At 38.4% G+C, this 14,352-nt stretch overlaps 1 protein-coding gene across 1 annotated transcript in view; it reads right to left on the bottom strand.

The window, feature by feature from the left end:
- Window positions 1-14,352, bottom strand: part of LOC116708470 (MAP/microtubule affinity-regulating kinase 3-like) — a 40,132-nt gene that overhangs the window by 2,257 nt on the left and 23,523 nt on the right. The window contains exons 2-3 of the mRNA XM_032546329.1: window positions 8,654-8,698; window positions 5,417-5,870 (exon numbers count right to left, since the gene is read on the bottom strand). Of these exons, the coding sequence (XP_032402220.1) occupies window positions 5,525-5,797 (273 nt within the window). The 5' untranslated portion in view covers window positions 5,798-5,870; window positions 8,654-8,698 and the 3' untranslated portion in view covers window positions 5,417-5,524. The remainder of the gene's footprint in view (window positions 1-5,416; window positions 5,871-8,653; window positions 8,699-14,352) is intronic.

A 14,352-nucleotide genomic window follows, 5' to 3' on the forward strand; every position in this document is an offset into this window, starting at 1 on the left:
ACCTGCACGTCAGAGGTTTTTTTGCCCTCCGCGCTGTCTTTCAGGTTGTCTGCAAGCCTGTAAGGAAAATATGTAAAGGCTAAATTTGTTCGCCACAAACCTTAAGACAAAAAATATACAATTCTCAAGTCTATTATTTAAAATATAAAATAAACATTTATTAATCTTTTTAATGAAATAACATGATGTGATGCATATAACAATGTTATTTCTAATACATCATTTTAAGCATAATGCATTGAACTTCAGCAAAAAAAAAAACAACTGTTAAATTAAATAGTAATTTCAAACTTTTCCTTAAATTGTGGAATTATTCACAATTTATTCCTCAACAATTAATTGACTCTAGAAAGCTAGTATTGTTAGCATCTTAGCTTGCTAACTGTGGGTGGAGCGATCATTCAGTTTGGGGGAGAAGGACCACGCTGCAGCAAACAGAAAGGGGCGGGGACGGACCACTGTCCGTCCCCGCCCTATATTTCCATATAAGGTATTTCCATACCTTATATGGAAATGTGACTATTTAATTCCGGAAATGAAGGGGGCGCTAGTGACACTATTTTCTGTACCGACCTTGTTATAATAATTATACTAATAATAACGTATTTTATTTGCCAACACCTTTTAAAATACACAAGAACACTTTCAACATTAAAAATACAAATTAAATAGTAAAGAAATGGCTACAAAACGTGATATGTCACGTGGTATGTCTGTCACGTGGTAAGTCACTTTTTTATTTTCAAATCTTTATTAAATCTTTATTTAAAATTATATAAGTAACAAACAATATAGAATAAGCAACAATAAGGAAACATTATGGAGATGTATTTATCTATCCTTACACCCAATCTATCTCAAACAAAAGTAATAAAACATGAATCAAATCAATATTTTGGAGACAAATGTACATTACATTAAGAGCACATTTATCCATCCATTAATTATCATGAATTATCCCTATAGTTGGGTCATGAGGGCTGCTGACCCTGGACATATCGCCTGTCCATCGCAGATTAAGAAAACAGATATAAACAAATGAAGTTCAAATAATATATTTTGATGTTGTGAATGGTCCTCTTAAAATAAATAAGTTACAATCTAAACTATAATAGCCTCTGGCTTATTAAATAAGAACTAGATGGAAAAGAGGTTTGGTCTGTAAAACATTTAGTCAACAATTTTGGCCAACTTAGTACGTCCATTCACAGCGCACCTTTGTTGTTTATTTGCCAAATATTTTTCTTATTATTCACATTGTGAATATAATTTACAAACAAACCAAAGGACTTCTGAACTTCTAACAAGTGAAGTTCAGAAAACTAGAATATTTTTGGTTGCAGGTGACCTGGCTCAACTATTATCATTGTTTACCATAATGTCTCATTGGAAACTTTTGCTATAAGGACTCCAGCTCAACCAGTAAACTGATTGGTGTCCCACTATTCCATTTAGAAATTCCATATCAATTCTATCAATTGCAATCGATTCATAAAATAAAGACCTTAAATATCCAATTGTTGCAAAACCCAAAGGGATTAATTTAAAACTTTAAATGTAGCTTCAACCTGGAAAGACTCACACAGAAAGTAGGCTTTAGAAAGTTTATTTGACAAGAAATAATCTTTGGCCCTCGGACCCCGGCAGTAGACACTGCGCTGGTAACTGCCAGAGAGAATGAGCTTTGTTCTATATGAAAACCTTTTTGAATAAAGTCACTGGTTACATAAATTAAACCAATGTGTAATTTCTAACTATAAATGTCTTCATCTCACCTGCTCAGCCAATCACCTGATCATGTGTCTCCATCCCAGCCTAACGGCGCCGGGCTCATCTCTCTTCATAAAGTCCGGCTCAGGATACCTTTAGTCTTATGTTTGTATTATGACTTTGTAACTGAACAATATGTTTCTGTATGTGCTTACTTTATTACAAAAAACCCCCAACAGTTGATTCTGTTAAAACATAAACTTAGCTGTATGTCAGGTTTGTAAAGAAAATTTGTATTGATTCCAGTCATTGTTCTAAAAGTGTAGGAAACATTGTATTTACACATATAAAATATTGCAAGTTATTAGCTTTGCTTGCATTTAAAATTTTTAAAACAAGGTTATCCTATTGTTAAACAACGTTGTTGCAATATATTTACAACTACTTTATTGGTTCTACTCTCTCCAACAAATTACAGCCACAAAGTAACTTTGTGTGGAAACGGCACCATTTCTATGAAAACTAAATAATGTAAATCAACTGAGCTACAACAAAAGGAACATTAAAAAATGTAAATAATATTGAAAGAACACATTATTAAAAAGGATGACTGCACAAGTCAAAAGGCAAATATTCTTTAGCAGAAATGATTTAAAATGGCATGTCACAAAAAAAAACGAACAATGTGTGACAACTGAAATGTGTGAAAGACTGTGGAAAGCAACTAATATTCTCCTTGCATTCAGTATTGACAGTCAGTGCAATGTCCAGGTCGGTCATCACAGTAGTAACCAGGGTACTCTCCGCGTCTTCCATCGCCGGTGAAGCCCACAATCTTTATATTACCGGTGGCAGGAAGAACACGTTACAACCGCAAAAGGAATCCGGTTTTCTGCCTTGAATGTTTTTGAAAATTTTTTCATGTAGTTGAAATCTAATTTCACATGTTTTAGGTGAAAAAAGTCAAAGGTCCTTACCATCCAGCCAAGCAAAGTGAGTCTTCTTCCTGAAAACTGGCTCAGACACAACGGCTTCAAAGCACTTGCAGGTCAATGCCAAGGTCAGGTAAGCTGAGTCTCCCTGTGCTGGTATCACCTCCTGGTTAACAGCTTCAAGAACATTCAGAGGCATCTGAAAAAAAACTAAATAAAAAATCACATTGCACATTATGATCAGTAAAACAGTAGTTAATAATAGCCATTTCACCAAATACTTTGTTACTCTTACTAGTGTAGTTTATTGCAGTTACTTACTAAAACTATATTGAAGTAGTGCTACTCGTCATTAGAGTATCACATCTGGGTACTCTAATGTACCCAGATGTGATGGGTACATTATAGATGTGATGGCTATAATGGCTGCTGTTAGTTTATAAAATGTAATAGCTTGGACCAGCCAAGGTGTAATAATCAACATCAGGAATTAAGTTAATTATTGATATTTATTATTAAATACATGAAGGATTCCCGCTAGCTTTATCCGTTCGTTGTCAACCCAACATGGGGATCACACCAAACAGGATGTAAGTATTTAGGGAAGTGCCACAAAATAAACAACAAACAAAACAAACAAAATGAATGGAAAAGTTGTCAGCCCGCCCTCACAAGTACTACACACAAGTACTACTACAAGCAAAAACGATCCTAACTGGGTGACTAACAAAAAGAAAAAAAAACAAACGCTAAAAAGGACAGCAGGAGGCAGTGCAAAAACTGTGAAACAAAAACACAAAAATTACTAAATGCATATTAAATCATTTTAATCAAATCAACCGAAAACACATTAAAACACTGCCTACCTGCATTGCATAAATCAACACTTCCAAATCAAATCTTGGTGTATCCAATCTGGTGCAACCCTAGCAAATAAAACAATATATAAACACACAATTCATTCAACTTAAAAAGACCAATGTATAAAACCTACCTGCGGCGTCGAACACCCACGCCCAGGTAACGCTACCAGCCGAACACCATCAACAATGCAGTCCTGTATAAAAACACCACATCAGCACAACATACGTAAAAGAATCACTTTAAAACAATTTCCCCCAACCTACCACAGCCAGCAAACAGCGTGGGCCCAACACACAGCTGGTCTAACACACGGGAAATTGACACCTGGCCACCACCCTTCCAGCTTCCCTTTTATGGAGGCACAGGCTGGAGAGAGTGCGACACCTAATGGTGCCACCTGCTACACTAGCATGAGCTATTTTCACAAAACCCTTCAAAGGTGAACGTTGAACGTGTTTGGAGATTTGAGGACATGAGCTAATTCAAGCGACACCGGTTTCCTTGACCGGTGGTTCCGTTTGGCCAGCAAAATAGCCGCTACAAACTCAGCCCCTACCTTCTCCGAAGCTTGACTTTTTTGGTTCAAACTAGCTTCAACCAGTCTGCATTTATACGTCAAATAAATGCTGCTTTTAATCCCGCTGGAAGTGACAGCTACTGCGTTCATGGGCAACGCACGTGGTGTTGTTTTCAACGGAAGTGACGTGAAAAGGCCCGGGTGATGATCACCCGGCGACGAAAGACCCCGGATGTAGTCAGTCGAGAACGGCGGTGACGTCAAAATGCTAAGAGATATATTAATAGTAGCGCCATTCTATAGCGGGCTGCACAGTGGCTCAGTCCGTAAGGTTGTTGCCTTACAGTCGGAAGGTTGTGGGTTCGCTTCCCAGAACTACTGTAGGAGTTTGCATGTTCTCCCTGTGCATGCGTGGGTTTCCTCCGGGTACTCCGGTTTCCTCCCACATTCCAAAAACATGACAACAAGGTAAGAGTTCATTGGTCACTCCAAATTATCCCTAGGTGTGAGTGTGTTCCCCTTAGATAGAAATGGATGAATGGAAAATAAATTTTTTTTAATGATTTATGTTAATCGCCATATAGAGACGTAATAAATTCAGATGCTTTGACTCGCCAGTAAGCGCTTTGCTCTCCTCCCACAGAGCCTCCTTCCCACTTTTTTGCCAGGTGACTGTTGAGGAGTTTGTCCATGGACAAACAGCAAATAGGAGCTTTGTTGGGGGTTTTTCTACCGCAAAATTAATAACAACGAATCAAAAGTTATTCACTTCTTTTTGCTTCATTTGAAAAATATGCACAATTTGATGAATCGTTTTTTTTTCCACTGTGAAACCAACTTTTTTTTAGCTAAGGCTAGGCTAACAGACATTAAGGGTGTGAGAAGCTTCTTACCACAAGAAGGATCGATCAGCGATTAGTGCGTCGTTAAGCGCATCATTCAAGAGCGCATTAGTACGCGGCTGGCGTGCAGCGCCAGCAAACAGCGAGGTGTGAACCGGAAGGAAAACATGATGTCTACCAGGTGAGGGAGGGCCCTTTATATACAGACAGCGCCACAACCAATTAAATTCAGGCACTTGTGTGGCGCGATCAGAGCCCACAGGGCATACTGCCACACAAGTATCGCGTTGTCATGTTTATCACTCCTTATGCTGCCACCTACTGGCCAACCAGTCTAAGTTCACAATGACATTTTTGAAACTTTCACTGCTGGTGTGACATTATATTTCTGCTTTCAGTTTCGGACCTCCAAATGGGGAAAACTTCTCTCTGTCGTAAAGCATGGTTTGGAAGAAAAATTCAAATTCAAAATTCAATTCAAAAATACTTTATTGATCCAAAACAGGGGTCACCAACACGGTGCCCGTGGGAACCCGGATGCCCCAGGGGACAAAAAGCAGACATTTGGAAACTGCTACTTGGATGATTGTACAGCTTAAATACCTCTGAATATAGATTTGATTTAGATTTTTTTTTACTTATCTTTTAAGTCCTTTTGTTCATAGTTTTAAGTCGTTGGCTATTTTGGAAGCAATGTTCTTGAAAGCGATGGACGACCCGGATATCCTTTTGAAGCGGACGCCGTTCAGGGAGAGACGGGGGAGCTTGCAGACCTCCATCTCCCACTGGACCAGGTTCTCGGCCCGCCCGTCGCCATGGACGCAGAGGAGCAGGAAACTCTCTTGCTGTTCGTAGTCGCAGTTGTTGGCGTCGAGCACCTTGCGGATCTCCCTCATGATGTCGCAGGGCTCCATGGAGCTGGTGGTTCTCATATTCCAAGTGAATCTGAGGGAGCGGGGCTTACCGTCTTTAATTTCCCCTTTCTGATCCCCAGGTACATGGCGACTGTGGGGAGAAAGACACGGAGGAGAGCTTCGCTTAGATTGGCTAAGAATAATTTAAAATCCTGCTGGGATTGTTTGCAACAAATCTTTCACAGAAGTGACTTTTTGTTTCTTTTAGGGGCGGAGGTGAATGAAACTATAAAGTCTAATAAAGCTGAAGCTTTTCTTACTGTGACCTGAGCCGCTCTGAGCTCAGTTTATCTTTATGTCACATTTAGGTTGCAGCACAAAGCTGTGGAGCCTTTAACTAGACAAAATGGAGTCAACAGTCATTACAGCTTTTTTTATTTTTTGCTTGTGAAACCAACTTTTCTTTTATTCCAGTTTAATAAAAGAAACTGAAGTTAAAAGAAGTTGAAGATAAATCTTGTTTTAATAATAATAAAAAACAGTTGTAAATAATCTATTACCATATTTACTCTCTCGTTACTTTTACTACATTTTGTCTGTGACTTCCAAACTGAGAAAGGGGAAGTAAAAGAAAGCAAAACAGACTGAAGCCATCTCTGAAAAACCCAGAATATCACTGCAACATTAAGATTTGATTCACTGTACATAAATACATTTAAAAAAAGTTCTTTAACTGTCGATAAGATGTTTGAAACATAAACTAGTGATGGGTCCGGTAACACCGATGCGTCGGCGCATGTGTCAAGCTCATAGACCAAAATCAGCGTCGGTGCGCGTATCGTTTTCAGCAAGTCACGTGACCGATACAGGAACTGTTTCCAAATGACACTGGTGCGCCAAACTGTTTATATATGGAAGCCAATCTGTCAACGGGATGCATTTGCCAAAATAATTCTTGATCTTTTACGGTACAGCGTCAACTATGGAGCCTCAAGGCAAACGAAAGGTTTGGTAGTATGGGGCCATTTTAATCTTACGTCAGAAAATAAGGTATTGGTTCTCACTTCGTAGTTGTTTCATCCGGTTCTTTTCAGTTTCTACTCGATCTATCTGAATCCAAATTCAGCTGAAACCGACTCTTACTTTACTTTCATATTATGTTCTGCAGGTTAAGTTTTGCATGTTTCTCCTTTGAAATTATACATTTCATAATTTTATTCTTAAATTACCCTCCATAAATAAAAATCTTTAGGCAGAAAAAAGGGAAATAAAGACAATCCCGCTATAAATAAATACAAAAAAGACATTTCCAGCAAAACACATCCATAAAGATCTGCGTACAAAATATAAAAGAAAAAATGTAAGTTATGTGAACAATATACAGTGTCACTAAAATCTGTTTTATTTAAATAAATTCACCTCCTCAATGCTGAGGCATAGGGCATCAGAATGAAGTCAAAGATACACCTGGATAAACTCAGGTATACAGCCAGTCTACAAATTACTCAGCTGCTTTTTATCAATTATTTCATATAAATGTATTGTTTACTTCATTTTTTCTACAGCAGGAGAAGTTGTGTCAAAAAAACGGAACAGACTAAATTTCAAAATTTTAGAAAAACTTTTTTTTTTTTTTTTTAAATGAAAATTTGTGGGAAAAAACAACAACAAAAAAAACCCCCAGTCCACAAGCATCCTCATTCCAAACACGATCGCTTTCATTTTCATCACTTGGTTCATGTTCACATTACTTATTGACTGTATCGAAGAATATCAAATATATTTTGATTTTAACTGAAGATATGACATCATACAATATACGATGAAATTAAATGACTTAAATCTTATTGTATAGACTAGGCCATCAAATCAGTCTGTGAACTGCGTTGCCTGTAGGGATTTTTAATGTCCAGCAGGTGTCAGTATTCAGTGACACAGTATTGACGCGGTATCAATACAGTTTTGCTTTGGGTCAAAACGATACATGACGCCTCATTTACCCATCACTAACATAAACATCTTCATACCTGACAATTGGAGATTAAAAACTTATTTCTGATAGGAAATGACAACAGCATCTCAAAAGATAATGTAAGAATTTCAAAGTAACTAAACTATTTATAACATTCCTGAATAATCAATAAAAAAAATATTGACTGACTTTAAAGCAGTCAAACTTTTTTAAATCTATTTTTATTTCTGATTAGCTCTTTCCATGTTTCCTCATGTAGCAGAAGCTCCACGTCTTCTTACTAATTTATAAGATCAAAGGGATTCCTTCAAAACATGTATTTTACATAACAGTATAAAATCTTTTTGTAACTCCAGTATTCTAATGCATATTAGTTTTATTTGAAATAAATCTATTTTGTTTGTCTTTTGTGTCATTTTGATTTGAAACCCCAGTAATTATTGACTTAACATTTAAATCTATTTATTTAGTAAATAACACAAAGAAATTCTGGTCGTTTCTTCTTCTCTGGCTTTACAAACCAGAGAAGAAACAAGCAAAAAAAAAAAAACAACATTTCTACTTTTCATATCCATTTTTCTTTTAAATGACCAAAATTTGACATTTTAAAATAGTTTTTACTAAAAACCTCCACCGCTTTCTGGGTTTTTCATAGATCATGTAAAGGAATATTTTTGGAGAATCTCAACAGAAATCGGAGACATTTCAGCAGAATTAAAGCAGACTTTGAATCTTCAGCTAGCATGCAGCGTTAGCAGAGCGGCACGTCACACAGCCATGCAACCGCAGCAACAAAGCTGCAACAACACACTGCTGCAACTCCTACACACTCAGGGCAAAGCAGCGCGGGCCTGACGCTACATGGGAAGCGGTGTGTGTGTGTGTGTGTGTGGGGGTGTGTGTGTTTGTGTGTGTGTGTGTGTGTGTGTGTGTGTGTTGGGGGGCAGCAGGTATAAGCTCACCTTGAGCCCTCAAGTCTCCCGTTTCTCTCAAACTCGGTTGAGACTCTGAGGCGCCGTGAGAAGATTCACACGGGGAGTCAGAGGAGAAGAAAACAACAAAACAGATTGTGGATTGTGCACAACACAAATCATTTCTCATCAATTTCAGTGAATGGAAGAGAAAAGAAAAGAGAAATAAAGTGTGTGACGGAATACGTTAGCGACGGTGTGAGCCACCACCAACACGTCACTGCTCAGTGACGTGAGCAGTGAGCTCACTGCTCACGTCACTGAGCAGATGAAGCGGCCGGGTTTGCAGTCAGCGTTTGCTGCCTCAAGTTAACGTTAGCTTCCAAGTCTCAGTTTCTTACAATGTAATGTTATTTAATTGCATTTCACAAATTACTTCAGGAGCATAACGAGGTGCAAAGCGTTTGCTAGCATGAGCTATTTTCACAAAACCCTTCAAAGGTGAACGTTGAACGTGTTTGGAGATTTGAGGACATGAGCTAATTCAAGCGACACCGGTTTCCTTGACCGGTGGTTCCGTTTGGCAAGCAAAATAGCCGCTACAAACTCAGCCCCTACCTTCTCCGAAGCTTGACTTTTTGGTTCAAACTAGCTTCAACCAGTCTGCATTTATACGTCAAATAAATGCTGCTTTAAATCCCGCTGGAAGTGACAGCTACTGCGTTCATGGGCAACGCACGTGGTGTTGTTTTCACCGGAAGTGACGTGAAAAGGCCCGGATGATGATCACCCGGCGACGAAAGACCCCGGATGTAGTCAGTCGAGAACGGCGGTGACGTCAAAATGCTAAGAGATATATTAATAGTAGCGCCATTCTATAGCGGGCTGCACAGTGGCTCAGTCCGTAAGGTTGTTGCCTTACAGTCGGAAGGTTGTGGGTTCGCTTCCCAGAACTACTGTAGGAGTTTGCATGTTCTCCCTGTGCATGCGTGGGTTTCCTCCGGGTACTCCGGTTTCCTCCCACATTCCAAAAACATGACAACAAGGTAAGAGTTCATTGGTCACTCCAAATTATCCCTAGGTGTGAGTGTGTTCCCCTTAGATAGAAATGGATGAATGGAAAATAAATTTTTTTTAATGATTTATGTTAATCGCCATATAGAGACGTAATAAATTCAGATGCTTTGACTCGCCAGTAAGCGCTTTGCTCTCCTCCCACAGAGCCTCCTTCCCACTTTTTTGCCAGGTGACTGTTGAGGAGTTTGTCCATGGACAAACAGCAAATAGGAGCTTTGTTGGGGGTTTTTCTACCGCAAAATTAATAACAACGAATCAAAAGTTATTCACTTCTTTTTGCTTCATTTGAAAAATATGCACAATTTGATGAATCGTTTTTTTTCCACTGTGAAACCAACTTTTTTTTAGCTAAGGCTAGGCTAACAGACATTAAGGGTGTGAGAAGCTTCTTACCACAAGAAGGATCGATCAGCGATTAGTGCGTCGTTAAGCGCATCATTCAAGAGCGCATTAGTACGCGGCTGGCGTGCAGCGCCAGCAAACAGCGAGGTGTGAACCGGAAGGAAAACATGATGTCTACCAGGTGAGGGAGGGCCCTTTATATACAGACAGCGCCACAACCAATTAAATTCAGGCACTTGTGTGGCGCGATCAGAGCCCACAGGGCATACTGCCACACAAGTATCGCGTTGTCATGTTTATCACTCCTTATGCTGCCACCTACTGGCCAACCAGTCTAAGTTCACAATGACATTTTTGAAACTTTCACTGCTGGTGTGACATTATATTTCTGCTTTCAGTTTCGGACCTCCAAATGGGGAAAACTTCTCTCTGTCGTAAAGCATGGTTTGGAAGAAAAATTCAAATTCAAAATTCAATTCAAAAATACTTTATTGATCCAAAACAGGGGTCACCAACACGGTGCCCGTGGGAACCCGGATGCCCCAGGGGACAAAAAGCAGACATTTGGAAACTGCTACTTGGATGATTGTACAGCTTAAATACCTCTGAATATAGATTTGATTTAGATTTTTTTTTACTTATCTTTTAAGTCCTTTTGTTCATAGTTTTAAGTCGTTGGCTATTTTGGAAGCAATGTTCTTGAAAGCGATGGACGACCCGGATATCCTTTTGAAGCGGACGCCGTTCAGGGAGAGACGGGGGAGCTTGCAGACCTCCATCTCCCACTGGACCAGGTTCTCGGCCCGCCCGTCGCCATGGACGCAGAGGAGCAGGAAACTCTCTTGCTGTTCGTAGTCGCAGTTGTTGGCGTCGAGCACCTTGCGGATCTCCCTCATGATGTCGCAGGGCTCCATGGAGCTGGTGGTTCTCATATTCCAAGTGAATCTGAGGGAGCGGGGCTTACCGTCTTTAATTTCCCCTTTCTGATCCCCAGGTACATGGCGACTGTGGGGAGAAAGACACGGAGGAGAGCTTCGCTTAGATTGGCTAAGAATAATTTAAAATCCTGCTGGGATTGTTTGCAACAAATCTTTCACAGAAGTGACTTTTTGTTTCTTTTAGGGGCGGAGGTGAATGAAACTATAAAGTCTAATAAAGCTGAAGCTTTTCTTACTGTGACCTGAGCCGCTCTGAGCTCAGTTTATCTTTATGTCACATTTAGGTTGCAGCACAAAGCTGTGGAGCCTTTAACTAGACAAAATGGAGTCAACAGTCATTACAGCTTTTTTTATTTTTTGCTTGTGAAACCAACTTTTCTTTTATTCCAGTTTAATAAAAGAAACTGAAGTTAAAAGAAGTTGAAGATAAATCTTGTTTTAATAATAATAAAAAACAGTTGTAAATAATCTATTACCATATTTACTCTCTCGTTACTTTTACTACATTTTGTCTGTGACTTCCAAACTGAGAAAGGGGAAGTAAAAGAAAGCAAAACAGACTGAAGCCATCTCTGAAAAACCCAGAATATCACTGCAACATTAAGATTTGATTCACTGTACATAAATACATTTAAAAAAAGTTCTTTAACTGTCGATAAGATGTTTGAAACATAAACTAGTGATGGGTCCGGTAACACCGATGCGTCGGCGCATGTGTCAAGCTCATAGACCAAAATCAGCGTCGGTGCGCGTATCGTTTTCAGCAAGTCACGTGACCGATACAGGAACTGTTTCCAAATGACACTGGTGCGCCAAACTGTTTATATATGGAAGCCAATCTGTCAACGGGATGCATTTGCCAAAATAATTCTTGATCTTTTACGGTACAGCGTCAACTATGGAGCCTCAAGGCAAACGAAAGGTTTGGTAGTATGGGGCCATTTTAATCTTACGTCAGAAAATAAGGTCAGCCACAATGTAACTTTGTGTGGAAACGGCACCATTTCTATGAAAACTAAATAATGTAAATCAACTGAGCTACAACAAAAGGAACATTCAAAAATGTAAATAATATTGAAAGAACACATTATTAAAAAGGATACTGCACAAGTCAAAAGGCAATTTATTTAGCAGAAATGATTTAAAAATGGCATGTCACAAAAAAAAAAAAAAAAAACAATGTGTGACAACTGAAATGTGTGAAAGACTGTGGAAAGCAACTAATATTCTCCTTGCATTCAGTATTGACAGTCAGTGCAGTGTCCAGGTCGGCCATCACAGTAGTAACCAGGGTACTCTCCTCGTCTTCCATCGCCGGTGAAGCCCACAGTCTTTATATTACCGGTGGCAGGAAAACACGTTACAACCGCAAAAGGAATCCGGTTTTCTGCCTTGAATGTTTTTGAAAATTTTCCCCAGTTGATCTCACCTGTTAATGAAAAATCGATTTCATGTAGTTGAAATCTAATTTCACATGTTTTAGGTGAAAAAAGTCAAAGGTCCTTACCATCCAGCCAAGCAAAGTGAGTCTTCTTCCTGAAAACTGGACGACCTTTGTCGCATGTCTTCCACCCTCCTTCCTGTCTGCCTACTGTCAAAAAAATACGAGCCATTAGCGCCGCAAAAACTCTTCGGAGAGAGAAAAAAACAAAATAAAAGAGGTTTTGCATATGTTTCTCCTTTGAAATTATACATTTCATAATTTCATTCTTAAATTACCCTCCATAAATAAAAATCTTTAGGCAGAAAAAAGGGAAATAAAGACAATCCCGCTATAAATAAATAGAAAAAAAGACATTTCCAGCAAAACACATCCATAAAGATCTGCGTACAAAATCTAAAAGAAAAAATGTAAGTTATGTGAACAATATACATGTCACTAAAATCTGTTTTATTTAAATAAATTCACCTCCTCAATGCTGAGGCATAGGGCATCAGAATGAAGTCACAGATACACCTGGATAAACTCAGGTATACAGCCAGTCTACAAATTACTCAGCTGCTTTTTTCAATTATTTCATATAAATGTATTGTTTACTCTTCATTTTTTCTACAGCAGGAGAAGTTGTGTCAAAAAAACGGAACAGACTAAATTTAAAAATTTTAGAAAAACTTTTTTTTTTTTTTTATGAAAATTTGTGGGAAAAAACAACAACAAAAAACCCCAGTCCACAAGCATCCTCATTCCAAACACGATCGCTTTCATTTTCATCACTTGGTTCATGTTCACATTACTTATTGACTGTATCTTAGAATATCAAATATATTTTGATTTTAACTGAAGATATGACATCATACAATATATAATATACGATGAAATTAAATGACTTAAATCTTATTGTATAGACTAGGCCATCAAATCAGTCTGTGAACTGCGTTGCCTGTAGGGATTTTTAATGTCCAGCAGGTGTCAGTATTCAGTGACACAGTATTGACGCGGTATCAATACAGTTTTGCTTTGGGTCAAAACGATACATGACGCCTCATTTACCCATCACTAACATAAACATCTTCATACCTGACAATTGGAGATTAAAAACTTATTTCTGATAGGAAATGACAACAGCATCTCAAAGAAAATGTAAGAATTTCAAAGTAACTAACTATTTATAACATTCCTCAATCAATAAAAAAAATATTGACTGACTTTAAAGCAGTCAAACTTTTTTAAATCTATTTTTTTTCTGATTAGCTCTTTCCATGTTTCCTCATGTAGCAGAAGCTCCACGTCTTCTTACTAATTTATAAGATCAAAGGGATTCCTTCAAAACATGTATTTTACATAACAGTATAAAATCTTTTTGTAACTTCAGTATTCTAATGTATATGAGTTTTATTTGAAATAAATCTATTTTGTTTGTCTTTTGTGTCATTTTGATTTGAAACCCCAGTAATTATTGGCTTAACATTTAAATCTATTTATTTAGTAAATAACACAAAGAAATTCTGGTCGTTTCTTCTTCTCTCTGGCTTTACAAACCAGAGAAGAAACAAGCAAAAAAAAAAACATTTCTACTTTTCATATCCATTTTTCTTTTAAATTACCAAAATGTGACATTTTAAAATAGTTTTTCTAAAAAAACCTCCACCGCTTTCTGGGTTTTTCATAGATCATGTAAAGGAATATTTTTGGAGAATCTCAACAGAAACCGGAGACATTTCAGCAGAATTAAAGCAGACTTTGAATCTTCAGCTAGCATGCAGCGTTAGCAGAGCGGCACGTCACACAGCCATGCAACCGCAGCAACAAAGCTGCACAACACACTGCTGCAACTCCTACACACTCAGGGCAAAGCAGCGCGGGCCCGACGCTACATGGGAAGCGGGTGTGTGTGTGTGTGGTGTGTTGGGGGGCAGCAGGTATAAGCTCACCTTGAGCCCTCAGTCTCCCGT

Source organism: Xiphophorus hellerii, chromosome 19 (genome assembly GCF_003331165.1).
Source record: "Xiphophorus hellerii strain 12219 chromosome 19, Xiphophorus_hellerii-4.1, whole genome shotgun sequence".
NCBI lineage: Eukaryota > Metazoa > Chordata > Actinopteri > Cyprinodontiformes > Poeciliidae > Xiphophorus > Xiphophorus hellerii.